This window comes from Sylvia atricapilla, chromosome 13 (genome assembly GCF_009819655.1).
Source record: "Sylvia atricapilla isolate bSylAtr1 chromosome 13, bSylAtr1.pri, whole genome shotgun sequence".
Lineage (NCBI taxonomy): Eukaryota > Metazoa > Chordata > Aves > Passeriformes > Sylviidae > Sylvia > Sylvia atricapilla.
Window position 1 is genome coordinate 547,434 of NC_089152.1, and position 27,319 is coordinate 574,752.

General features: G+C 61.2%; 1 protein-coding gene across 2 annotated transcripts in view; it reads right to left on the reverse strand.

Moving 5' to 3' along the window:
* Window positions 1-27,319, reverse strand: part of FRMD5 (FERM domain containing 5) — a 67,297-nt gene that overhangs the window by 15,048 nt on the left and 24,930 nt on the right. For both annotated transcript variants that reach the window (XM_066328150.1, XM_066328149.1), the window contains exons 2-3: window positions 1,490-1,594; window positions 320-362 (exon numbers count right to left, since the gene is read on the reverse strand). In XM_066328150.1, coding sequence (XP_066184247.1) covers window positions 320-362; window positions 1,490-1,594 — 148 coding nt within the window. The remainder of the gene's footprint in view (window positions 1-319; window positions 363-1,489; window positions 1,595-27,319) is intronic.

Below are 27,319 nucleotides of genomic sequence, written 5' to 3' on the forward strand. Positions count from 1 at the left end.
AAAAACTCCTCACGGCAGCGGCCACGGCCACAGCACATGTCCCTGATAAGGCTGTGGGGACACGCCTGTGGGTCTATCCACCCCTCACCCAACACACTGCCCAGCCCGAATGTCACCTCCTCACCCCCAGCACGCCTGTCCCGTCTGTGCGGGCTGCTGCCCTGAGCTGGCCCTGGGCTGGAGGGGACAACCCTGCTCTCAACCCAGCACAGCAGCTTCTGCTCCGGGGAGCTGACCCCGGAGGGGACAGGCTGCAGAAAACGGGATTCCGGCTGGGATGGAAGGAGCAGAGCCCGCCCAGAGCACCGGCAACACTCACCCCGCATCTGCTTCACAACCGACTTGGTGAACTCCAGCCAGTGCTGAAAGGGAAAAGAGATAATTAAAGGTGATTAAAGCCTGACAGCCATGACTTGGTAAGGTGGGGAGGATGAGGAGGAGGAGGAGGAGGGCTGTGCTCTGGGTGAGAAAGGCCACCCTGGAAGGGAGCAGGGGGCTCCGGCCGGTGCCACCCCCGGCGAGGAGCAGCTCCCGGCTCAGCACGGGCTGCTCGCTGTCACACCGTGCCACAGCAGCCCTGGGAGCAGAACTGCCTCTTCTGTGGCCTCTATTGACCAGCGGGGAGCACAGCACAGGGCTGTTCCCCGCAGCAGTGCCCCAGGAGGGGCTGAAGGGCGCGGCACCCCCGGGAGGTGGCCGGGCTCAGCCGCACAGCCCTGCCCGGGACCCAGCTGGGTCTGGCCCATCCTGTCCCGGCAGGACACGGAGCGGTGCCGGAGCGGCCTCAGCCCGGTCCCGCCTCCCGCACTCCGCTCCTCTCCCCCCGCACCCCCGGGGAGCGCTCCGGCCCCGGCACGGGGCTGTCACACGGCCCGGCCTCGGGGCTCACACGGGGATCTGCGCCGGACACGGTCCCGCAGAGCCGCTGCCAGCGCCCTCGCTCCTCCTTTCACAGCAGCATCGCGTCCTCGGCAAAGGCCGGGTGCCCCAGACCCCCGGGACCCCGAGCCAGCCCCCGGGACACGGGGACAGCGGGACACCGGGACACCGGGACAGCGGGACACGGGGACAGCGGGACATCGGGACACCGGGACACCGGGACAGCGGGACACGGGGACAGCGGGACACCGGGACAGCGAGACAGTGGGACAGCGGGACAGCGGGACATCGGGACAGCGGGACACTGGGACAGCGGGACATCGGGACACCGGGACACCGGGACACGGGGACACGGGGACACGGGGACAGCGGGACACGGGCACACCGGGACAGCGGGACACGGGCACACCGGGACAGCGGGACACCGGGACAGCGGGACACGGGGACAGCGGGACACCGGGACAGCGGAACACCGCGGCTGCTGTGGAGAGCCCTGTCCCAGCCCTGTCCCTGCGGGTGCCCCGGGCAGATCGCTGTCCCCGGGCAGATCGCTGTCCCCGGACAGCCCCCGGTGCACGGAGCCCCACCGAGCACCAGGGGCTCTCCTCACCCTTTGCTTGTCGGGGTCCACGAAGCGGATGCCGAAGTAATCCTTCTCCAGCAGGTTCAGGTGGTGGCAGAGAAGGTCGAAGAGGTACTGGCCCTTGGCATCTCTCTGCAGGACAAGGAGACTCGGTGACAGCTCGGCGGGTGACAGGGTGGCTCGGGGCTGTGAGAGGGGTCAGGAGCTCGGGGAGTGACCCCGGGGACACTGCAAACCCCCTCAGCTCCCTGTGTGCCACCCCCAGCTCCGGACCCATGTCCCACCCCAGCGGAGGGGCCCTTGCCTCGGCTGTGCCCCACAAGAAGGGCTGAAACCCCCCAGGCCTAGGGCGGAATGTCCCGACACCTCCCGGGAGGAATGTTCACCCCTGAGCCAGCTGAGCAGGGGAGAGCCTGGCCCTGGCAAAAAGCATTATCCCGGCAGGGTCTGATCCATATCCCTTTCCTCACCTCTCCAGAGGCAGCCGGTTTGTGCGCTCAGTCCCCGCCGGGGGCCGCTCACCCCTGTGCCCCGGGGCTGATCCTGTGCGGAGATTTGGCCATCACAGCCCCAAAACCTCTCCTCCTGCTCCTCCCCTGCGGAGCCCCTGCTGCTCTGCCAGTGGCCCATGGTTCGGGTCACCAGCGCCGGGCTTTTGGGTCCTGGCAGCGCCGGGGATTGAGGCAGGGCCCGGCTCTGCTCGGAGCATCTCCGCGGATCAAAGGCTGCTCCTGACACCCGCTGCCTCCTTCCTAACCACAAACACGGCGAGAACAGCGCTTCCTGACACATACAGCGAGCGCCCGCCGCCTCTGATCAAAGGGCTGCCTTCGCCGATCAAACAGGCGCTCAGCAGACACGGGCGGCACTGGGAACCCCACGGGACGCCCTTAACCCTTCCTGGGGCTCGCTGCACCTGGGGAACGTGGCTGCTGGAAATAAAGAGGATTCAGGCCGGTTTCACGCCTGGACTCTCCTGGAGCTCTCCTGCAGCTCTCCTGGAGGAGCCCCAGCTCACAGCCCGTGCCGAGGGGATTCACGGAAACCGAGGGTGGAAAAGCCCTGCGAGACCATCGAGTCCAACCAGCCCCCAGCACTGCCAAGGACGCCACCAATCCGTGTCCCCAAGTGCCACCTCCACACGGCTTTCAACCCCTCTGGGGACTCCGTGCTGCCCTCAGCTGTGCCAGGCCTGGACAGCCCTTTCCAGGAGGGAATTGCCCGATGTCCACCCTGAGCCCAGCCCGAGGCCGTCCCCTCTCCTCCTGCTCCCTGCCAGCAGAGCCCGACCCCTCTGGAGGGTCCCTCCTGCCCTCAGGGAGCTGGAGACACTGAAAGGACCGCAGCTCCTTTTCTGCAGACCCCTGCCCGGCTCTGTCACCCCCCTGAGACACCCTCCGGCCTTTTGGAGCAGCCCCGCTCCTGCCCACAGCTCCTGGGCCTGCAGAGATCCGCGGGGCTCCGGCTCCAAACCCATCCCCAGGCAGCCCCCGGGACTGCCCAGCCCCTGGAGCCGCTGCTGGGGAGGGCAGGGGCTGACTGTGCATCCCAACCCGAGCCCTGGCCCTGCACAGAGCAAATCCCAGCGGGATGTGCTCCAGCCTCCTCCCTTCCCCTGCCCCAAACCAGCGCGGAGCCTGCAGAACGCTCCCCTCTGCCATTTCCACAGAGGAATTGCAGGGAAGGACAAACCAGACACTCCCCAGTGCCTGGAATGTGGTGAGAGTGTGAAACCACGGATGGCATTACAGGGAAAATGCTCCCTCTTTGATCTCTCTAACTTGAATTAAACATATTCTAAATTAATCATTAGCAGAATGTCTTTCAGGAAATTATCTGAACTGCCTTTACAAATCACGACTTAAAAGAGCTCCCATTGCATAACACCGGCTTAAATATTCCGTGTTTGGATCTTTATGTGTTCTTACGAAACGAGACCCCTGTCGGTCTGAAGGCCTTTGAGGTCACCCTTCTGGGGTGCCCGGGCTGATGGGGACACCGGGGACAGCCGCTGGCCCTCGCTGGGATGCCACCAGCCAGGTGGCACCGCGAATTGGCCCGAATGCCAGCACCTGCCGAGGACCCGCAGTTCCTGAAGGTGCCTCCAGGAGAGGCAGGGAGGGACTCTTCATCCTGAAGAGTGACAGACGAGGGGGAATGGCTCCCAGTGCCAGAGGGCAGGGCTGGATGGGATTTTGGGCAGGAATTGTTCCCTGGCAGGGTGGGCAGGGCTGGCACAGGGTGCCCAGAGCAGCTGTGGCTGCCCCTGGATCCCTGGCAGTGCCCAAGGCCAGGCTGGACACTGGGGCTGGAGCACCTGGGACAGCGGGAGGTGACCCTGGGACAGCAGGAGGTGACCCTGGGACAGTGGGAGGTGTCCCTGCCGTGGCAGGGGTGGGATGGGAGATTTCCCCCAGCACATCCCAGTTCATCTCTGCACACTGCCTGAGCTCACTGGGGCAGTGTGTGGGGTGGGACCAGGTTCCTTTGGGGTTGGGAGGGCTGTGCTGTCTCAGACACAGCTTGTGGCAGTGGCCACAGCACCCCAGCCCCACCTGCCACCCTCCCTGCACCCATGGGTGACACACAGGGAGCCCCTGGGGACCTGCCAGGGCCACCAAGGCCCAGGGCCACGTCACTGTCCCCACGTGCTGTCGGGCCAGACTGGGGGCTGAGGGACAAACCCTGCTGAGGGGACACTGCTGGGGCAGTGCTGGGGCCAGGGTCCATCCTCATGCTGTCCTTGGCACAGCCCTTGGAGCTGCCTGGCCCCACAGCCCTTCACAGGCACCTGAGGGGTGTCAACGTCCAGCAGCAGCTTCAGCCTGAGATTCCCTGCGCCACGGCGGCCCCGGGAACTCTCCCGGGGGGTTTATGACCCCTCCCCGTGAGGGGGCCAGGGCAGGTCTGCCGGCCTCGGGGAGATCCTGCTGGGGCTTGCCAGTGCCAAACACACCCGTGGGATGCCTGTGCCCGGGGAGTGGCTCTCAGCCCCCTCAGCTTCTCCACGGAGCTCAGCAAACTCCACTGGGGACCCTCCTGGCCCTGAGCTGCATCCCAGTGCTGCCAGCCTGGCACCAGTCCCTCCCAGTGCCCTCCCAGTGCCCTCCCAGTGCCCTCCCAGTGCCCAGGGGTGCTCACACAGGCGGCACCAGCCCTAGAAGGTCCGTTCTGCACCCGCAGCACTGAGCTGTGGCAGGAGGTTTCCTGATGTGCTGCCAGCAGAACCAGGGCTCCACGGGCCGTGTCAGCCCCAGCAGTGACAAACAGCGTCCCGGGGCACTGCTCAGCTTGGAGGGGATTAAAGGAACCCTGCATTCTTTGCTTTGCTAAGCTTCTCAGCCAAAATTAGGGTCATCCACAGATAGAAAAATAAGCGGAAAAAAAAAAAAAAAAAGGAGAGGTTTAAAAATAGCAGCTGATCTGAAAATGAGCAGAGGGCTCCGTTCAGGCAGGAGCCTGCCCCAGCCCCGAGCTCGCTGGGGGCAGTGGCAGCTCTGCAGGGTGAGCCCGGGCCTGTCCCTCAGCCCTGCCTGCACACCTTGGTGGCACCGTCATGTTCCAAACCATTCCACTCTGGGCACCAAAGGCGGAGAGGTGGGAATAGCTGCCACCTCCCCAGCACCCCCAGGGCAGCCCCTCAGCACCCCCTGGGTGCCCCTGGGTGCCCCTGGGTGCCAGCCCCACCAGGGCAGTCCCACCCCTGGGCTGTGCAAACGCCGCGTTCCCCCGCGGCCGCTCCACGGATTAAACCCGGGATTTACAGAAGCAACAGAAGCAGCTCAAAGTGGCTCCTTCCTGAGTTATTTGGGTTGGAAATCTCCTCGTGGGCTGCCCACTCGTCCCTGCTTCCTGAGCTTAGGAGAAGATTATTTTTTTTAAAGGGAACCGTCAAAAAAAGTCTATTTTACAAAGTGAAGTTTAAGCTTAAGTCTCTTTGGCAGCAACATCTGAGCTGGGAGAGATCAAAGACCCTCCAACTCCACCGCCGACATGAAGAGATTTTCACCAGCAAATTGACTGCAATATTGTGGTTTAAATGCTTCATTTTCCAAGTGCAGCCTCGTGCTGTAGGAGCCCAGGATTTATCATCCCCGGGACAAAGTTGGTGTGGGCTCTGCAGGCAGGGCCAGAGTCCCCCCGAGTGGCAGCTGAGCCTCCGTGAGCCCGAGCCGCTGCTGAGCCCTGCAGTGAGGAGGGAAGGGGCGAAAATGAGAATAGTCATTTCCAGGCAGGGAATAAGCAGAAACCCATGAGGACAGCAGGAGCAGGGCACTCCCAGGGATGTACTGCCTGCCCTGACCCTGTCCCCAGGTCCCCAGGGTCCCCAGGGAGGGGCAGGAGGGCTGGAGGCTCCCAAGGGACAGGACAGAGGAGGGGCAGCCTGACCTGGGGCAGGGGGGAAGTGCCCCGAGACCCCGGGCTGAGGGGACGGATTTGGGATCTTAGAGACCACCCCAGCCATGGGACACCTCCCACTGCCCCAGGTGCTCCAACCCCAGTGTCCAGCCTGGGCTGGAGCATTCCCAGGGATCAGGGGCAGCCCCAGCTGCTCTGGGCACCCTGTGCCAGCCCTGCCCACCCTGCCAGGGAACAATTCCTGCCCCAGATCCCACTGAACACCGCCAGTTTGAAGCCATTCCCCCTTGTCCTGTTAAGGTGACAAGAGAAGGTGCTCTGGGGTCATAGATGAAGGCAGAATTCAGGGCGTTGCCCACCTGCCCAGCAGAGCCCTGCCCACCTGAGGAGACGGGAGGAAGGAGAAGGGGTTTTACATAACTCCAGTGTAATCCTGTTATATTTATAGCATGTGCATTTCAGTATTAATTCCCTGTTATCTCTAATCCTCCCTCCTCGCTGACACAGTAATTTCTGTCTTCAAGACTTATCTGGGCAGTTTGATCCAGAAGTTTATAAAGCTCTTGAGGAGGAAAGTTCCTAATGAAGGGACCCATGGAGCCTTAAACTCCAGATTATCAGTTCTCCTCTTAATCCTCCGCGGGTTTTCAAGCCTTTCACATGCTGGTGTGTGCAGAAGGTTCTCCACGGCTCTCCATCACGGAATTTCAGCCGCTGATGTCCTCATTTAGGAAACTCTGCAGTGGGACAGCGGCTGAGCGCATTTTTAAATCCATTAATAGTCAGAAACTTGTGCCAGGAGCGCTCACCAGGCTCCCAGCAGCATCTGGGGAGGTTTTATCTCCTCCTTTATGACTTCTCCTGACAGCTTCCAAGGGCTTTGGAAAACGTCCTCGGTGCCCTGAGCTCAGGCGGCGCAGCACCGCAGCTCTCCAGGCAGCGCTGCAGCTCTCCAGGCAGCACTGCAGCTCCCCAGGCAGCGCTGCAGCTCCCCAGGCAGCGCTGCAGCTCTCCAGGCAGCGCTGCAGCTCTCCAGGCAGCGCTGCAGCTCCCCAGGCAGCACTGCAGCTCTCCAGGCAGCGCTGCAGCTCCCCAGGCAGCACCGCAGCTCCCCAGGCAGCGCTGCAGCTCCCCAGGCAGCACTGCAGCTCTCCAGGCAGCGCTGCAGCTCTCCAGGCAGCGCTGCAGCTCTCCAGGCAGCGCTGCAGCTCTGGCACCTGCCGGCGAGGAGCAGGAGCTGAGCAGAGCCCCTCTGTCCTCCCCACCCGGAGTCTGTCCCTGCCGTGTCTCAGAGGTGGTGGCACTGGTGGCACTGCTGTTCCCTGTCCTGCCCAGCGCCAGTCCCGGGGCTGGCACAGACCCTGGCAGGGTGAAGACCCCCTTTTGCTGTGGCCCAGCTGTCCCAGGACAGCACTCCTCAGCCCCGCATCCCCAGTGCAGGGCAGCACATCCCCACCTCCCAGTGTCCTGGACGGCCGGCAGCGAGCTGGATCCTGCTCTGCGGCTCCCAGAGGATGTTCTCCAGCCCCGGGAGCTCCCCAGCAGCCCAGACCTTCCCTGCCAGTGACTGATGGCACGTCACCTTCCCTCTGCTCTTATGAATTACACAGTGAGGATTTATAAGTCTGTAATTGAGAGGCTCTGAAAAATCTCTCCCCATAAAGCCGGGCTGGTTTTTCCAATAACTCAAACTCCCTTTTTTCATTCACGCGGCCTGGAGTGGCTCCATGTGGCTCTTGCTGAATTTGGCACTCCCCTGCCATTAGCATGCAAAAGGCTCCGGGCAGCAGCAGCTCGGGTGCGGGTTGTTCAGAGGCCGAAATCGGCGTTCAGAGGAGCAGCGCAGTGAAAGCCGCCCCATGGGAGGGAGCTCAGCCCTCCCTGCTGCGGGCGAGAGGGGTCCTGCCCTGCAGCCCGGGCTGGCTGAGCCGGGAACACTGCCGGGGGAGCGGGAGAATCCCTGAGCGGGCTGGGAAGGGGCTGGAGAATTCCTGAGGGAGCTGGGAAGGGGCTGGAGAATCCCTGAGGGGGCTGGAAAAGGGCTGGAGAATCCCTGAGGGTGCTGGAGAATCCCTGAGCGAGATGGAAAAGGGCTGGAGAATTCCCGAGGGAGCTGGAAAAGGGCTGGAGAATTCCCGAGGGAGCTGGAAAAGGGCTGGAGAATCCCTGAGGGAGATGGAAAAGGGCTGGAGAATCCCTGAGGGAGATGGAAAAGGGCTGGAGAATCCCTGAGGGGGCTGGAAAAGGGCTGGAGAATCCCTGAGGGGGCTGGAAAAGGGCTGGAGAATCCCTGAGGGGGCTGGAGAATCCCTGAGGGAGATGGAAAAGGGCTGGAGAATCCCTGAGGGAGATGGAAAAGGGCTGGAGAATCCCTGAGGGGGCTGGAGAGGGGCTGGAGAATGGCTGGAGAATCCCTGAGGGGGCTGGAAAAGGGCTGGAGAATCCCTGAGGGAGACGGAAAAGGGCTGGAGAATCCCTGAGGGGGCTGGGGAGGGGCTGGAGAATTCCTGAGGGAGCTGGAAAAGGGCTGGAGAATTCCTGAGGGAGCCGGGAAGGGGCTCAGCCTGGAGAAGAGGAGCTCAGGGGGGACCTGGTGGCTCTGCACTGTCCCTGCCAGGAGGGGACAGCCCCAGGTCGGGCTGTGCTCCAGGGCACAGGGACAGGAGCAGAGGGAACGGCCTCAGGCTGGGCCAGGGCAGGCTCAGGGGGGATTTTGGGGAATTCCCTGCGGGAAATGGCTGTGCAGCCCCGGCCCCGCTGCCCAGGGCAGGGCTGCAGTCCCCATCCCCAGGGCGCTTTAAAGGACAATGAATGTGGCACTTGGGGACATGGGCCGGTGTGACCTTGACGATCTCAGAGTTATTTTCCAACCTTAACGATTCCTGAGCCTTTGCCCCCAGGGATCTGCTGCTGTCCAGGAGCTCCAGGGCCTGGAGCAATGTTATTTAAACAGCACAACCATCTTTAGTTATCCTTATCAGAACTCCCAGGAATTTGTCACGGTTACTGAAACAGAAACAGTGTTAAATTAAGAAAGAAGAGCCTGAGGAGCAGAATACCAGGAATGCAAGAATTAGATAAAGGGGGCCATGAAGAGATGACCTGTAACTTGTCATATTTCCTGAAAGGTACATGCTGGATGTGTGGACAGGACAGAGAGACCAAGCAGATAATGCATAAAGATGAAAACAGCAGTCTTAAAATGTATTAAAATAACTTCATATAAGCAATAAACAGCTTCTACTCGATCCTACTGATTGTACATCCAGAAGTCCTGGTCTCCTACACCGGCCTGGCTCAGCACCTTCACTGCAGCCTGAGACCTTCTCAGACCCACAAACTGCTACAGAGGATGGGACGAGCACGGGGAGTGTGCCGGGGAGGGCTCACACCTCCTGTGTCCAGCCCTGCGCAGCTCCAGGAGGAGCAGGAGCTCTGCAGGAGGATCCTGGGGGCGCGGTGCTGCGGGAGCGCGCTCAGAGCCGGGGACACCAGGAGCTCCCAGCCAGCTCGGGCGGTGTGTGCCCCGGCAGCCAGAGCGGCAGGCAGCCCTGCTCTCCTGGCACAGCTCCCACTCCTGCCCTCCAGCAGCCGATGGAGTGGGCTCAGGGGAGGCAAGAAAGAAACCATAAATGCTTCATAAAAAATTCACTTTTTGTGAGAGCCAAGCGTGGTGCTGGAGGGAGCTCGGGGGTGAGGGATGCACCGGTTGGGGCCCAGCAGAGCCAGCCCAGCTCTGCCTTAGCCCTGCCTGCTCCCGGCAGTGGGTGGGACGCACTGGTCCCACAAACTGTCCCCACACCAGCCCCAGGGTCCCCGAGGCCACCCTGGGCACACCCCGGGGGTGGGCTGGAGGGGATGCTGAGCCCTTGAATGTGCTCGTGCTCCACAAGTGTCCCCAGAGGTTTGTGTGCTACAAACCCGGTGGAATAACTGGGAATGAGCTGTTGGACTGAAGCTCTGGGCCAGCAGTGTCAGTCAGGCCCTGAGCGAGCAGCCAAATCCCAAACCCCAAATCCCAAATCCCAAACCCCAAATCCCAAACCCCAAATCCCAAACCCCAACTCCCAAACCCCAACTCCCAAACCCCAACTCCCACTCCTGCACAGCCCTGCAGCCCCTGCCTCCACCTGAGCCTGTCCAAGGGCTGCAGCTTCCCCCAAATGCTCTCCCAGGAAAGACGTGGGTCCCTGCAGGCTCCTCAGGGAGTGTGGGGGGAGCTCAGCTCATCCTTCCCCGTCTAACACCAGAGCCAAACTACGACAACAAAAATAAGGGGAAATCCTGACTGCAGACACAAGGCAGACGCTCAAAACCCCAATTCAGACTAAAAATCAAGAACGGGTTCAAAAATAATTAATATTTCCGTCTCCCAGAGCTGCACCTCAAGAATAAAGACCATCATGCACCAAGAGAGGAGCCTGAGCCTGGTGAGTGAGGCAAAACAGCTTTTCTTTGTGCTACAAGAATGACCATATGTGGAATCCTTCTGGGAGGCCGCAATCAGTCAGATTAACATGATAATGAACTCGGATTTGCCCAGCCACGGCGAGATCTTTGTCCTGGGAGAAGCGGCGCTGCTCCCTGAATATTAACAATGGGAATTCGGCTTTTTCTAGCCAGAGACGGCGCCGGGCTGCACGAGGGCTCAGGTCACGGGAGGCGATTCCCAGGTTTGAAGGTGTAAATGACCCGCACTAAGAGAGGGGCACAGAGCAGAAACTTCCCAATAAATGTGACAGCACTGGAGCGGCACACGAGACCCAGAGAGCGTGGGGATGGAAACCTGCGCCACGACAAGGTTCTTTAATCACTAACCCCGGGGTTCTCCGGACACCAGCCCGGGCACTGCACAGAGAGGGGAGAGCCCAGCCCTGGGCACAGCGGCCCCACGGGGCCGGAGAACCCCAGGGCAGAAAATGCCGCCGCACTGTGCCCGGAGGGGCTGGGGAGGCTGTGCCGGGCAGCCCCCGGCGGCGTGGGGATGCTCTGGGAGCCGGAGGTGCTGCCCCCTGCTCCCCTTGGCCCCAGCTCGGAGCAGGGGATTGGGATGGGCACAGGGAAACTGCCCCCGGCCGTGCCCCACGGCAGAGCGTGCCCCACGGCAGCCTGGCCAAAGGCGCTGCTGCACAGCGCCGGGACTGCAAAGGGACGTGCAGAGACCTCTCGAGGGGACCTGCAGCCAGGAGCCCCGAGGGCAGCGCAGCCAGAGCCCTCCGAGGGCACGGAGCCTTTTCCCGAGCTCCCCACCCTTTCCTCGGGCAGCCACGGCCCCGGGAGGGCAGGGACTGCCTCCTGTGCCCAGCCCCGAGCTGTGCCACCTGGAGCTGTCCTGTCACCTGGGCCACCCTTGGAGCTGTCCTCTGTCACCTGGGCCACCCTGGAGCTGTGCCACCTGGAGCTGTGCCACAGCCTGGAGCTGTCCTGTCACCTGGGCCACCCTGGAGCTGTGACCCCCTGGAGCTGTGACCCCCTGGAGCTGACCTTTGTCACCTGGACCACCCTGGAGCTGTCCTCTTGTCACCTGGACCACAGCCTGGAGCTGTGACACCCTGGAGCTGACCTTTGTCACCTGGGCCACCCTGGAGCTGTGCCACAGCCTGGAGCTGTCCTCTGTCACCTGGGCCACAGCCTGGAGCTGTGACACCCTGGAGCTGTGGCCCCCAGGAGCTGTCCTCTGTCACCTCCCGTGTCCCTGACACCAGCCCGGCTCCAGCTCAGCACAGAAGATGCCGAGCAGGGCTCCTGCTGCCCACAGCTGGTGGCACCACGGCCCCAGGGACAGTGCCCCCGGCCATACCCAGTGTGCCACTCGCTCCGTCGAGGGGCCACAGCAGCCCTGGCTCACCCCTCAGCCAGCCTAAAAAACCTTCCGAAACTTCAGCCAAAAATTCCCGTTTCACTTCCCGGATGACTCAGAGCCGGCTCGTTTCCCCCGCTTTACAGGCAGATTTCTCTCTCCTAATGAGGGTTTCGGCTCAAAGAGAAGCTGACCTGGACCTGCAGAAGGTGCTGAGATGGTTTTCCCGCACGTCACAGACCTGCGGATCCAGCGGCTCTTTTCTCATTTAAGGTTTCAGCCGCTCAGGTCCACGCTGGGTACTCAGAGCAGGCTGCGCTTTTGGGAAAAGGAAGGGAAGAAAAACTGCTCTGGCTGACGTGGGTTCATTTCTAAAGGCTGCTGCCGAGACACCGGGAACAGGCGCAAGGAGCGACGCATTTGTCATCTCAGCAAGGCTCTTGTTTTGCCGCCGGGTATAACGGCTCAAAATACATATTCATTTAAATGCAAATGTCTGCTTTCACCTGGGAGCCCACAGAGGCACTGGGAGCGAACGCTGACCTCTCCAGCCCTCGGTGCACTCAGAGCCCCGGGCAGGAGGCACGGCCTGGAATTGCTGCCCCTGGAATTCCTGCGCTGGAGGGGACACCCAGCCCTGTCACCCCCCCGGCCCCGGGAGGGCTGCTGTGGGGCAGGCTGCAGGGACAGGCTCGGCGAGATGCCACCCTGCAGGACACCCTGTTTGTCCCCTGCAGGGACAGGCTCGGCGAGATGCCACCCCGCTGGACACCCTGCTGGACACCCTGCTTGTCCCCTGCAGGGACAGCGCTCAGCGAGATGCCACCCTGCAGGACACCCTGCTGGACACCCTGTTTGTCCCCTGCAGGAACAGGCTCGGGGTGGCCAGCCCTGGCCACAGGGACAGCAGTGAGCTGGCGACAGGACGGCCCCAGCTGCAGAGATGGGCCCAGGGCTCAGCACCCCGAGCCGGGGGTGGATCACCCCAAAACCTGCCCCTGCTGTGGGCAGGGGGGCCATGGACAGCCCAGGGCAAGCAGAAGGGTCTCAGCTCTCCCTGGACTTCCATTTTCAGCTGAAATCCAAACCATTCCCTCTCAAAAGCCTCAGGGAATGACAGGGCAATCCCTGGGGGTGCTCAGGGAGGTCCAGAATGCAGCCCCCACCCCAGCAGCTGGAGTATTTCTGCTCATGGAAAGAATGTGGGAATTGCAGATGGACAGAGGGCCACCAGCCCTGCCAAGCCCAGCCAGCTCTTTAAACAGACCCCAGCGAGTTCAAATTCCTTTATCACTATTAAAAATCAACTCCTGCAATGCTAAAAATCAGAGACGTGGAAAGAAACTGTCTGAATTCCTTGTCTGTGTCAGTGTCCCAGACAGCCACCCCAGCCAGGGCAGTGACACTGCTTTAAACGCTGCTCGGAGAGAATTTCATATTTAGAGACAAAAATAACCCACAGAAACGTGGCCCAGGGCTCTCCCAGGGGCCCAGAAGCAGCTGAGCTTGTTCACAACCTGAATTTCAGGACAGATCTCCACTGACAGCAGCAGCTCCTGGCCCTGCTGCCCGTCCCCAGGACAGGGACAGCCACCAGAGCCCCCATCCCATGGGACCTGGGCATCCCCTGGGACCCCAGAGCAGGGCAGGGGCCCTGACTGCCCACCTCAGCCCTGTCCCAGGGCTGTGCATCCCGGCAGGACACTCTGGGGACACATCCCCTGTCCCAGGGCTGTCACTTCCAGCAGGACACTCAGGGGACACAGCCCCTGTCCCAGTGCTGTCCCCTCCAGCAGGACACTCTGGGGACACAGCCCCTGTCCCCTCCAGCAGGACACTCTGGGGACACAGCCCCCGCCCGATGTGTGCTCACAGCAAACCTGGATTACACGAGCCCGGCACAGGATTACTCGTGCTGATGGGGAAAGTCTTTCCCCAGCCCAGATGGCCTCTAAGCTGCCCCGGAGGCCGGATCAGCCCCGGGCACGGCACGGCTTAGTGCAAGAGGCTGTGCCGGGCACGTGGCTGGAGCCGGGCCGGGCTGAGCATCCCCAGGGAACGCTGAGACCCGCAGGGCCAGAGCTCGGAGCACAGAGCAGCCCCAGAGCAGCCCTGAGCAGCCCCAGAGCAGCCCCAGAGCACACTGAGCACACCCTGAGCAGCCCTGAGCAGCCCCAGAGCAGCCCCAGGGAACGCTGAGACCCGCAGGGCCAGAGCTCGGAGCACAGAGCAGCCCTGAGCAGCCCTGAGCAGCCCTGAGCACACCCCGAGCACACCCCGAGCACACCCCGAGCACACCCCGAGCACACCCCGAGCACAGCCAGGGGTCTGTGAGCTCAGTGCTCCCTCCAGGAATCCTCTGGGGTGAGGTGGGAACACAGAGCAGCCCTGAGCACACCCTGAGCACACCCAGAGCAGCCCCAGAGCACAGCCTGGGGTCTGTGAGCTCAGTGCTCCCCACAGGAATCCCCTGGGGTGAGGTGGGAGCCCAGCGGTGGACGAGCCCTGGAGAACCAGGACGGGCAGCTGGAGGTGGGCTGGGAGCAGGAGCCTTGACCTTGGCAGGAGAAAGCAGGGTTTTCACCAGCCTGACGTGAGCCCTCTGAGAGCACTGCCCGCCCTGCCAATGCCACCGCTGCTCCCAGCTGCTGAGGGAACTTCTCCCGTGCCTAAAGCCCAAGTGTAAAACAAGCCCCGGGTGTGACCTGGGGGGACATTGGACCCACCCAGTGACCCGGGAGGGGACAGGGTGAGCCCAGCCGGGTGACTCTGCCCCAGGCATAGCTGAACAGTCAGCCTTTAAGGGCAATGAAATCAAGGAGATGAAGGCTGTGGGCTCAGGCAAACATTTCTGGTGGAAAAGCCCTCCAAGAGCATCGAGCCCAACCCTTCCCCCAGCGCTGCGATGGAATTGAGTGCCCTGGCGGCTGAGTTTATTTTAAAACAGGGGCCTGCAGAGGCAATAAAAATAATTACAGTAATGAAGTCATTGCGCCTGCACTATCACATCGGATTATCTCAGGGCTGACAGAAGATGAGTCCCCGAGGAAAAGTCTCCCTTTGCTCAGCGAGTCAGGAGTGCTGCCAGGACAGCAGCAGGGTCAGCACAGCCTCCCGTCACTGCCAGGGGTCAGCACAGCCCCTCCTGAGGGTCAGCACAGCCCCTCCTGAGGGTCAGCACAGCCTGCCATCACTGCCAGGGTCAGCACAGCCCCTCCTCACTGCCAGGGGTCAGCACAGCCTGCCATCACTGCCAGGGTCAGCACAGCCCCTCCTGAGGGTCAGCACAGCCCCCCATCACTGCCAGGGGTCAGCACAGCCTGCCATCACTGCCAGGGTCAGCACAGCCCCTCCTCACTGCCAGGGTCAGCACAGCCCCTCCTCACTGCCAGGGGTCAGCATAGCCCCCCATCACTGCCAGGGTCAGCACAGCCCCTCCTCACTGCCAGGGTCAGCACAGCCTGCCATCACTGCCAGGGTCAGCACAGCCCCCCATCACTGCCAGGGTCAGCACAGCCCCTCCTCACTGCCAGGGTCAGCACAGCCCCCCATCACTGCCAGGGGTCAGCACAGCCCCCCATCACTGCCAGGGGTCAGCACAGCCCCTGGTCACCCCCAGCACATCCCAGGCACTGCTGGGCTCGCTGCCACCATGGGAGTCCCATCAGAAAGGTTCCTTTGCTCCCTGGAGCCCCCTTCTCCCAGCTGCAGAACTGTCCTTTGTGCAGCCCCTGCTGCCAGCTCTCCCCTGTCCCAGCTGTCACCAGCCCCAGGAGCCTCGCGCAGGGTCCCCCCAGCCCCGGGTGAGCTGTGGCAGCACCAGCCCAGCTGCCCTGGCCCAAGGCAGGGGTGTCCCTGCTCCATCAGGGAAAAGGGGGACAGCAGCATGGCTGAGCTCCAGGGGGGAAAGCTGCTCCTGCCCCAGCCCTGAGGCAGCACAGGGAGCCCCGGGGAGCCCCGGGCTGGCGGGGAGAGGAATGATGAGCAGTGCCTCAGCTCTGACAGAGCCCCACGGCCCAGGGATGTGGGGAACAGGAGCCCGAAGCAAGGGGAAACACAAAGGAAAATCCCTCTCCTTTAGGCACAGGTGAGCAAGGGCATCTCAGGAGCTTCCCGGTCCCGGCTGTGTTCAGAACTGAGCCTCTTTCCCTGAATTAAAGCCTCTCCCGGCTGGGATCTGCACAGCTCAGACCAGCAGCTGCTTGTGAGTTCTCACCCGGGGAGAACCCCTGAACTCAGCGTGGGGAAGGGAGAGTCACTCCCTCTCTCCTTCTGAGGAGACCTTAGACAGCTGGAGAGGGACTGGGGACAGCGCTGCAGGGACAGGGAATGGCTCCCAGTGCCCAGGGCAGGGCTGGGATCCTGGGCAGGAATTGTTCCCTGGCAGGGCTGGCACAGGGTGCCCAGAGCAGCTGGGGCTGCCCCTGGATCCCTGGAAATGCTCCAGCCCAGGCTGGACAGTGGGAGATGTCCCTGCCCAGGACAGGATGGGATTTCAGGGCCCTTCCCACCCAAACCTGCGGGAAATGTGTCAAAAATCCAATTCCAGCTAAGCTCAACTCCTTGTCAATTATAAACACTCCCCAGTCCCTGTGTGCAGAGCCTTTCCCTGCCCACTGCCCCATGCCGGAGCAGGAGGAGGCAGCAGGAGCACCCCGGAGCTCCTTCCCCCTCCCACAAAAACTCACAGCACCGGTGCATTTCGGATTATTCCCGTTAAAAAGGCCCCTCGGCCCCTCGGCAATATTTACCTCCCTTAATTAAAGATGGCAGCAATAAACATGAAATACGGACAAAAGGAGATTTTAATAAATGCTGCCTCAGGGAGCCCAGAGCCAGCCTGGAAACATTTCCTATCTGCTGCTGCATTGTTATGGAATTCGAACAATATATCGCCACATAAAGGCAATATTAAAAATAATTACCATAAATTAGGCCCGGCTGGAAGCCCCAGGTGGGGGAAGAGCCTTCCCACAGATTTTGGAGGAGAAGCCACGTGCCTGCCCCGGGTCTGCTCCATCTGATGGGAGAAGCCACACTGGAGCTGCCTCCCAGCACCGTAAATGACCATCAGCCCTTTCCTGCCCCCAGCCCCGCTCTCTGACCAGGGTTTCAAGGTGGCCAAACCTGAAATAATTAGTCAGTACTTAATTAGTTTCCCCTGGGCTGTGGAGCAAGGCCCCAGCCCCCACCAGCACCCAATGACAGGATTCAAATATTTGTGTTCAGGAAGACAAAAGTCTTGGCAAAGCCCAGGTTTAACATTTACAGTGGAATTTCTTCGGGCACTTCAGGGTTGTGCAGAAACTCATCTTGTTTTACACCTCCACAGGAAGCGTAAAAAAACCTGGTGGAAAATGGGCAATAAAGCAGAAGGAGGAGTGTCCCCCTGGGCAAACCCCATCCTCTGACCCCGAGCCAATGAGGGATCTGCTGAGGGCAGAGGACAGGCACCAAAATTGGTGAAAAATGAACCCTGTCAAATCTGTTTGAGCTTTTGATGAGTTTAAAAATCAGTTAATAAAGGCAACAGCGCCAATTTAATAGATTTAGATTCTGGCAGACACTTAACCTGGTATCGCATGACATTTTGATTAAAAATTAGAATGATACAAGAGCAACATGACACGCACTAACAGGATTAAAAGCTGGCTGCAACGCAATTAGGATGCTGCAGCTGCTGGGTGGCTTAACAGGGATCCTGGGGAACACAGGTCCAGCTCCCAAGACTTGGAGCAGAAAGCCACAAGAAGCCAAAGCCGTGCACTTGGCAGAGAACAGGAGCAGGGAGGTGCCAGGTCACTGCTACAGAGCAACTGGAGCTCTGTAACTGGGCATTTAGGCAGGTTAAAAATCATTTAACTGGGCATTAAATGCAGGTTAAAAATCATTTAAGTGGGCATTAAATGCAGGTTAAAGATCAGCCGTGGCTGCCCCAGGATCCCTGGAATGTTTCCTGGATGGGGCTTGGAGCACCCAGGGCAGTGGAAGGTGTCCCTGCCCACGGGGGACTTCCAGGTCCCTTCCAACCCAAACCACCCTGGGGCCTGTGATTGTCCCTGCCAGGCCCAGAGCACCCACCTCGGGATGGGATGTCGATCCGGTGCTTCCTCCAGGACAGCAAATCCTGCCCCAAATCAAACCCCAGCCCCTGCAGGAGGGGGATGCTCTGCAGGCAGTGGGGATTCAAGGCAGGGTGACAGCTCCAGCAGGTGACATGTCCCAGCTCCTCCTGAGAGCACAGAGTCACCAGCAGCAGGGAGGTGACAGCAGGGGCCATGGGGGGCAGCAGGGTGGTGACATCAGGGTGGTGGCAGCAGGGAGGTGGCAGCACAGGCCACGGGGGGCTGCAGGGAGCTGTCCCTGCTCCCCACAGGCTGAGCCCACTGCTCAGGGACAGGGCAGGGAAAGCTCCGAGCTGCCTTCACAGCCTGAATTTCCTGTGTACATCAACATCAGGGCTTAAATGTTTTTAAATCCACATCTCAGTTCTGACACTCCCCGGGGAGTCACCAACAGCTTTGGACTCGCGGGGTGTTTACATTTGTGCGAAAATCAAACAACAGAACTGAAATGTATCGGTTTGTCTCAGCTAAGAGGGATTCGCCGCAGCCTCTCCTGGCCCTGCTCCCAGTTTCCAGCCAGGGCTGCTCCAGGTTTCCTGGGAGAGAGCATCACTGCCACCTCTCACAAAGGCGTCACCTGGCACCTGCAGCCCCACGGGCTGCTCCAGCCTCGTCCCTGGCATGGAGGCAAAGGACTTGACCCCCAGCTAAGGGGGATAAGGGACCCCAACCAAACACCCACAGCCACAGAAACCAGCATTCCTTCTGTCCCCTCTCACCTGAGCCCCTGGAAACTCCTCTCTAGTGCAAAACCTTCACCTCAGCACCACCCAGAGCCCAGGGACATTTCCCAGAGCAGGTCCCAGCACTGAGCCCCCAAGCCAGGGAAGGGCTGAGGGGGCCAAAATACCCTACAGAGACCAAAGGCTCCCAGCCCCCGAGCTCAGGGAAGGGGCACAGCAGGAGTGGACTCACCTCAGCAGTGTCCTGGGGCAGGGACAGCCAGGGACTGGCCACAGGAGTGACCACGGGACTGGCCACAGGAGTGGCCACACAGCACAACTCCCCCAGAGCCCCCAGCCCTCAGGTGCTCCCCATAAACCCCACCTGGCCCCACCTCGCTGGGGAGGGGCAGAGCCCAGCAGGTGGGACACTGACCCCCCTGGCAGGAGCCAAGGGGCAAAGCCACCTCCCCGTGCCCTTGGTGCCCGTGACAAGGAAAGGCAAAGCCTGGCTTCTCCAGCACCCTGGGCTCCCAGAGAGCAGATTTGGGTCCTGTGCCTCCATCCCCTCCTGTGACCTCAGGGTGGCACAAAGGCCCCGTCCTGGGCACTGCAAACGCTGCCCCGGGCTCCACAGAGCCCTGGGAGCACAGAGCCCTTCTGTTGGGAAGGTCCTCGGAGACCCAAGTGCTCCCCCAGCCCTGCCAAGGCCACCCCCGGGGCCTGTCCCCAGGTGTCACACAGCTCCAAACCCCTCCACGTCACAGCTGCAGCTTTGTGAGGACAGCCACGGACCTGATCTGCTCCTGCCTTCCCTTCCCTGGGAATGTTGTATGGAAATACTCTTCCCTTCCCTGGGAATGTTGTATGGAAATACTCTTCCCTTCCCTGGGAATGTTGTATGGAAATACTCTTCCCTTCCCTGGGAATGTTGTATGGAAATACTCTTCCCTTCCCTGGGAATATTGCATGGAAATATTCTTCTCTTCCCTGGGAATGTTGTATGGAAATACTCCTCACTTCCCTGGGAATGTTGTATGGAAATACTCTTCCCTTCCCTGGGAATGTTGTATGGAAATACTCTTCCCTTCCCTGGGAATGTTGTATGGAAATACTCCTCACTTCCCTGGAATACTGTATGGAAATGTTGTCGTGGCTCCCCATGTACAAACAGCGTTAACTGAGTGCAGTGAGCTGATTGATTCCAGCCTGGCTTTCTGCAAAGAGCCACAGACAACTCCAGTCCCACCCAGACTGGGCTGTTTTGAAGGCACCAGGTAACTCTGATTTTACCTTTTGGATCAAGGGAGCCCCAAAGCCCCCCCAGATGACAGGAGTGCATCTCCAGCAGCGTGTGCCAAAGCAGGCCCGTGGCTTTGGGGGAGCTGGAATTAGACAAGGAGAGACAGACCCCCATCTCTTCCCTTAGTAAATCCTTCCCACACCTTTAACACTTTCTGCTAAAGTGACACTCAACCCTGCCAACGTCACACCAACGTCCCCCCGTGACCAGATCTGGGGGTGTTTTGGGGACTAACTAGGATTAAACCCACATTTAACACCTGCTTTCTCCCCAAATCCCTCTACCTCCTTCCACCTCAGCTGAACTTGTAAAATCACAGTTTCCAGCCTTCTGTTTTTCTACTTTTTGTTGTTTTGTGTCGCAGCCGCTCCAGGCTGGATGAACACCCGGCTCCAGCAGCCGCCCCAGATCCCTGCAGGTGCCTTAAAACAAATGTGCAAATCGAGGTAAGAAAAAAGGCCAAGGCTTTGCCCATTTTAGCATCAGAGCCCGGCCCCCTGCTCGCCCCTGGGCCTGTCCCCACCCCCAAATGCGCAGCAGTGCCCTCCCCGAGCCGGGAGCGCGGAGCAGGAGGCCGGGGCACTGCTCGTCACGCCGATGCTTTTTGACTAATTACTGCTATAAAAAGCCAGAAGCTGTCACAGAGAATTATTCAGCCTCTGCACGAGTGAAACAGAGACACGTCTGAGAGGAAACGGTGCCCCTTCAGACTCCAGCGGTGCCTGCGAGGATTAACCGGCCCTTGCAGCGCCCACCGAGGACATTATTTACTGCACCCAGCCCAAAACGTGCCAGACACGGGGGATGAGGTGGGAGGCGGCTGCTGCTGCAGGAGAGGCTGAGGAGAGGGGTTTGACCCCAGGGCTTCTGCTGTTCGAGTCAGAGCCACAGCGTGGCTTGGGTTGGGTGGGAATGGGCCTTAAAGTTCATCCAGTGCCACCAGTGCCACGGCAGAGACACCTCCCAGTGCCCCGGGGACACCCCTCACTGCCCCAGGGACACCCCTCACTGCCCCAGGGACACCTCTCACTGCCCCAGGGACACCCCTCACTGCCCCAGGGACACCTCCCACTGCCCCAGGGACACCTCCCAGTGCCCCGGGGACACCTCTCACTGCCCCAGGGACACCTCTCACTGCCCCAGGGACACCCCTCACTGCCCCAGGGACACCTCTCACTGCCCCAGGGACACCTCTCACTGCCCCAGGGACACCCCTCACTGCCCCAGGGACACCTCTCACTGCCCCAGGGACACCTCTCACTGCCCCAGGGTCACCTCCCACTGTCCCAGGTGCTCCCAGCCCCAGTGTCCAGCCTGGCCTTGGGCACTGCCAGGGATCCAGGGGCAGCCCCAGCTGCTCTGGGCACCCTGTGCCAGCCCTGCCCACCCTCACAGGGAACAATTCCTGCCCAAAATCCCAGCCCTGCCCTTGGTCGGTCTGAAGCCACTGCCCCCGGTGCTGTCACTCCATCCCTTGTCCAAGGTCACTGTCAGGCTCAATCCTGCTCCTCCCCGGGCCATCAGAGCCTGTCCTGTCACAGCCAGGGGCTGTCCCTGCCCGGGGGTGACCAAACCTTGTGTGCCCGGAGCCCGTGCTGGGCACGGGGCCGGACAGAGGCACCCAGGGCACACAGGGATGTGGAAATGCAGCGCCGTGGGCTGCCCCAGAGCCGCTCTGGGGGCCGGGCCGGGCAGCCACGGTGTGCAGCACACAGCAGGGGGACCCCAGGCACGGCGCTGTCACACTGCTGCGGGTCACTGCCGTGTCACCGCCGTGTCACACTGCTGCGTGTCACCGCCCGGGCACGTCCCACCCGCCCCAGGGACAGCATCTGCTCCTGCCCGGGGACACAAGCGGCCCCGGGAGAGGCACAGGCTGCCCCAAAATCTCTGCCCCCGTCCTCCCCGGAGGGTGCCCGAGCTCTGCAGAGGGTGCTCTTGGTTTATTTGGGATAAATCCGCACCATCGGCTCCCTCCAGCCTCTCCTCCAGCAGCCCACATCTGCCACGGCAGCCCCCTGCTAAAATCCAACCTCAAAGCCAGGTTCAGAGCGAGAGCATGGGCAGAACAACCCAGAAATCCCTCAAAAACTGAGGAACTAACCATCCATTAATTGTCCTGGGGCAAAACAACCACAACGAGCTCATTTTTGGCTGAGCACAAAATCTCTTTTTTGTTTCTGACCACAAAATCTCTTTCATGTCACCGCCTCTTCCCCTTCCTCCGCTGACTTGGGTTTCCAATTTGTGCACTCCAAAGACTCTCGTTGTGTTTCCATTTAAATTTTCACCTCCACTGATTTCCCAAGCCCCAAGCCCCTGGATGAGCAGGGAGCTGAGGAATCCCGCAGGGAGCTGAGGAATCCCGCAGGGGCACAGGGGCACGGCTGGAGGCAGCAGAGCCCGGCAGAGCTGCTCTGGGATCAGCTCCCCAACTGCTGGGACCCCCCAGGACATCTTCCTGCAGCAGGGAGCTGCTCCAGGCTGGACAGGGCTTGGAGCCACCTGCCCTGGCAGGAGGTGCCCCAGCCCATGGAAAAAGATGGAAACACCCACAGCAACGACGCTCTCTGCCCCTTTTCACTGCTCATCTATTCCATTTACCACATCTATTATTCTTTCCTTCACGGTTTGAAGTAAACCTTTGGCGGGCTGTGCTGAAGGAGCTGGTTCTGTGAGCTCCTCCCCGGTCTCCAACGCAGAGAAAATATTACCGCGGGTTCTGTTTTACACCGAGCTCTGCCACTCAGGTAATAAAGTGGATTGATGCGAGGCTCAAGGCAGGCTCCAGGGCAGCTCCCTCAGGCACCAGAGGACTCAGACAGTCAGGAATTCCTAGCGATGGCATTAATGGCACATGGCAGCACAGGCAGGTGCTGTCACAATCGGCGACTGGAGAAACACCTTCCAGAAGGAGCCCCCAGTCAAAACCTGCCCGTGGGATGTGCAGAGACCTCCAGGCCTGGGGCAGCTCCTCTGGGCTCCCTGCAGCAGCCCCACAGCCTGCTGCTCTTTGCCCAGGGCTGGAGGCAGCGCTGCAGCTGGGCTCTGGCCCGAGGGTCCCCATCCCTCTGCCCACGCTGGGGGCTCAGGACAGGACTGGGGGGCTCAGGGCAGAGGAGTTTGCCCTATGCACATTCCTCATCCCCGAGCCAGGGAGCAGAAAATCCCGGGATGTGGCACAAAGGGATGGGGACGGTCTGGGGGCAGCTGCCCGGCAGGGAGAGAGAGGAGCTCAGCCCGTCCTCGGCACAGAGCAGAGTGAGAGGCGACACGCCATCACCCCTGAGCGCCTCCACAGACACAAAATATCAGCTGCCAAAGGGCTCTTCAACCAAGTGAAGAGCGGCGGCACAGCCCCAGCCCCCGGGGCCGGAGCAGACGCGCTTGGATTAGGAACAAGATGGAGTTTTTTAAAAATAAGAGCAATTAAGTAGCGGAATAAACTGCCCTGGGGGCGGTGGATCCCGCAGCTCACGGGGCCATGGAGAGGAGGTCTGCTCCTGCAGCCACAGCCCCGCGTCCTCCCCGCGGAGCCCAGAGGCTGCCAGCTCCCCGGGGACAGCAGTGGCACCACCAGGCTGGTCCCGGCACGGCACAGCTCCCAGGACAGCCCCCTGCAGCCAGCCCCGGCCCCGGTGGGACTCTGAGTGGGCTCCCACTGTGCCCCACTGGCCCGCCCCAGGCCAGGCTGGACGGGGCTTGCAGCACCCCGGGAAGGTGGCCCTGGCACCACGACGTTCCCTCATGGAACTGGAGGAGCTTTAAGGTCCTTTCCAGCCCAAAGCGTTCCAGGATCCCGTGGCCAGCCCGGCACGGGTGGTGGCACACCTGGATCCTGTGCAAAGAGCCGGGGAGGCGAGGAGACGGCCCGTGGTCCCCAGCCCTCTCCAGCACCGGTTTCCACCGACACCGGTTTGTAACAAAGGAAACGGTCCGATTGCAGCAAATGTCCCCTCCGGAGGCAGCTCTCGGTGCCCAGCAGGACGGCGGCGGCGGCAGCGCGGGTTTGCCCCGGGGCTGTGACGGGAAGGAGGCGACAATAAACGGGACACCGGCAGGAGGGTGGGATGTGGCAGCGGGGGAAGGCGCTGCTCTGGTCCCACATGGAAATGCCCCGGCCCCAGGGCGCGTTCAGGTGAGGAGGCGCCGGGAGCTGCGCTGGAGGATGCTGTCACCACGGCAACGGGAGCATCGTGCTGCCACACGGACCGGGGACACGGAGCGGGGACACGGAGCAGGGACACGGAGCGGGGACACGGACCGGGGACAAGGACCGGGCACACGGACCGGGCACACGGACCAGGGACACGGAGCGGGGACACGGACCGGGCACACGGACCAGGGACACGGAGCGGGGACACGGACCAGGGACACGGAGCAGGGACACGGACCAGGGACACGGAGCGGGGACACGGACCGGGCACACGGAGCGGGGACACGACCCCAGCCCCGGGTCCCAGCGGCCAAGCGCCGAGGAGTTTTTAGCCCGGGTCCTAGGGGCTGCGTGTTAATAACAGTTGCATCGTATTTATCCCGGGCCCTCATTGTCTCCGTAATGAGCTCTCCAGGTTTTCCTGGAGAGCGTTTCCTCGGAGGCTCCGCGCCAGAACCGCGACTCCGAGTTAAGTGGTTTGCTTCGCTGGCAATTCCCTCCCATGCCCACACGCTTTGAAATCCAGAGCAGGCTGATTAACTATTAACAGCGGGCCGCTGACAAACCGCCCCTTCGGCCCCACTTAGAGCCACTTGTTCCCGAGGCCCCCCGGGCTCCCGGGTGGCCGTGGGGACGCTCCTCAGCCTGCCGTGGGGGGACACACGATGTCACCCCCATCCCTCTGTGCCCCGTTGTCCTGGCACTGCCCCGGCGCTGCACACTCCGGGTGACGATCAGCTGAGGTGGATGGTGATGATGATGATGGTGAACGACAGGGCACGGCTGTGTGTGCACACAGACCCGCCCAGTGCTCCTCAAGGATGACGCCACGTCCACGTGAGCAAACCTGGGATTTCTTTCCTGCTTGCAGATGGTTGGACTCAATGATCTTGGAGGTCTTTTCCCACAGAAATGATTCCATGGCTCTGTTAAATACACCGATATTATTACTGTGCCGTCAGATCATTTCCAGCACAGAAGGAAACCTTGGCTGGCCCCAGCGAGGGGCTCCAGCTAATCCACCCCTCGTCCCTTCAGCATCCCGTACAGCTGCTGAAAGCTGCCCTGAAACCAGGGAACTCCAACGTGGCCACGTCCTGCGAGCCCAGAGCAGCCCCAGGCAGGCAAAGGCAGGGACTGGGCAGAGCTCAGCTCTGGACCCCTGAGCAGGAAGGCAGAGCTCACACTGCCCTCGGACGGTGTTTGCTGTGGCCCTGTGCTGTTCCCAGAGCGGATCCTGCTGGATGAACACCCTCTCTTCAGCCCCTGGGCAGGGGCACAGACGTCTCCCCGCAGTGCCCAGCCGCGCTCAGAGGAGGGAGGCTGGTCCTGCGAGGGGCTGGCAGATTCCCCCGTGGATCCGGCACGGCCCCGGAGCGGGGCTGGCAGGGAAATGGGCTGAGAGCACGGCCGGCTCCGCTCAGGACTGTGCTGCTGCTGCTCTGGGGCTGCTCTCACCGCCTCCCGCCCAGTCCTGGCCGAGCTGCGGCCGCTCCGTGCCGTCAGCTGAAATCCCAGCGGCCGCTGCAGCCCTGGGGATGAGGGATCAGCAAACCAAACTGCAGCACGCAGCGCTGCCAAGCCCAGCTCTGCAGCCGCTCTCCCCCTGTGCAGCCCGGCCGCTCCCAAATCCCGGGATTTGCCACCTCTGCCAGGGCAGAGCCGCCCTCTCCAGGAAGAAATCCCTCCCGGTGCCCAGCCTGGATCTCCCCTGGCACAGCTTCAGGCGGTGTCCTCCTGTCCTGTCAAATTCCGCCGTGTTCCCAGCAGCTCCCCATCCCGGCCATCCCCACATTCCGGGGGGACAGTCCCGGGCACAGGAGCCAAGCGGCAGCCCTGGTTCCCATTCAGCTTCTGCCGGGAGTGTCATTCCTCCTCAGCATTCCCAGCCTCCCGCTCCCCGAGCAGCCCACGCCGGCCGTGGCAAACAACCCAGCCCTTCAAACACACACGGAACTTTCCTTTTCTTCTTTAACCAACAACCAGCGTCACCAAACCCCCTTTCTGCTTAATGCAGCTCCGCATCAAAACACCTCCGAGGCAATTCGTTTATACCGGGAGAACTTCTGAGGCTGGAATTTTCCCTGATGGCACCGCTGGAAGGCTACAACAGCCCAGCAGGTCAGCCAGTTGAAAGCAGTATTTCATCTGGCAATTTATTCAAATAAATCTTTCAAAACATGAACTAAGCTATAAAGACGGAGACTGTCAAAGGCTGCAGGAGCCGAGCTGCTGAGCGGAATGACCAAGCAGCAGCAGCAGCGGCTGGGGGACACCAGCCCAGCTCCCCGCGCTGGGGGCAGGGTGATGCAGCCAGGGGCTCGGCAGGATCACAGCCACGGCCTTAAAGGTGATTTTGTTCATTACCATCATTACACGTGCAATGGCACGGTCCGGGCACCCGAGAGACGCGTGGAAAGCCGCCAGCACCCAGCGGGGGCTTTAAAGGCTTTGAACCCCCCGGGTCTGAGCTCGACACGAGCAGCCCGGGGCAACTCCAGCGCAAAGGAGGATTTCCCTGCCGCTGCCCGGGGGAAGCAGCAGCTGAAACAAGTGGCCAGGCACGGTTTGGGGAAGAAGAGCCCCTCTGTGGCGTGCACACGGCGGGCATTGTCCCCGTGCCAGGTCAGAGCAGCCGGCGCTGGGAGCTGCCCCCGCTCGGGCATCGCTCCTCCTGCAGCAGCCGCAGCCAGCCCCAGCCCCTCCCTCAGCTCTCCTCAGCAGCTCCACCCAGGAACAGCAGGAATGATGGAGATTTAGCGATCACACAATCCTGGAAGGGCTGGGGCTGGAAGGGGCCTCAACTCTCATTCCACCCCTGCCAGGGCAGGGACATCTCCCACTGCCCCAGGGACACCTCCCACTGTCCCAGGCTGCTCTAATCCCTGTCCAGCCTGGCTTTGGGCACTGCCAGGATCCAGGGGCAGCCCCAGCTGCTCTGGGCACCCTGTGCCAGCCCTGCCCACCCTGCCAGGGAACAATTCCTGCCCCAGATCCCATCTAAGGCCACCCTCTGCCAGGGAACACACACCAAATCGTTAGCACTGAGGGTGGGTCCACTGTGTAATTCCGGAAGTCTCAGCCTCATCCAAATCTGAAGGAAATGGTTTTGCTAAAACCAGTCAAGGCTGACCTTGATTGGGCTCCCCCTTCATCAGAAATGCTGAATTTTGGAGGAAAGGGGAGCAGGTGGTTGGATTTTGTGCTTGCGCTGCATCTCTGCCTGCTGCAGGAAGAGAACTGGCTGCTCTGGGCAGACCAGGGAACAAAGGCTGACCCAGCAGCTGAGGTGCTGGTGCTGCTGGGAAGATTACAGGCCTGGCTGCATCTGCGGGCTTGGCTCTTCTTTCCTGGATCCTCCCAAAATGAAAAGCTGCTTTGAAAACTCCAGAATTGTCCTTAGCCCCGATGCCATTGTGGGATTGAATGGCTCTGACCCATCTCTGCAGCAT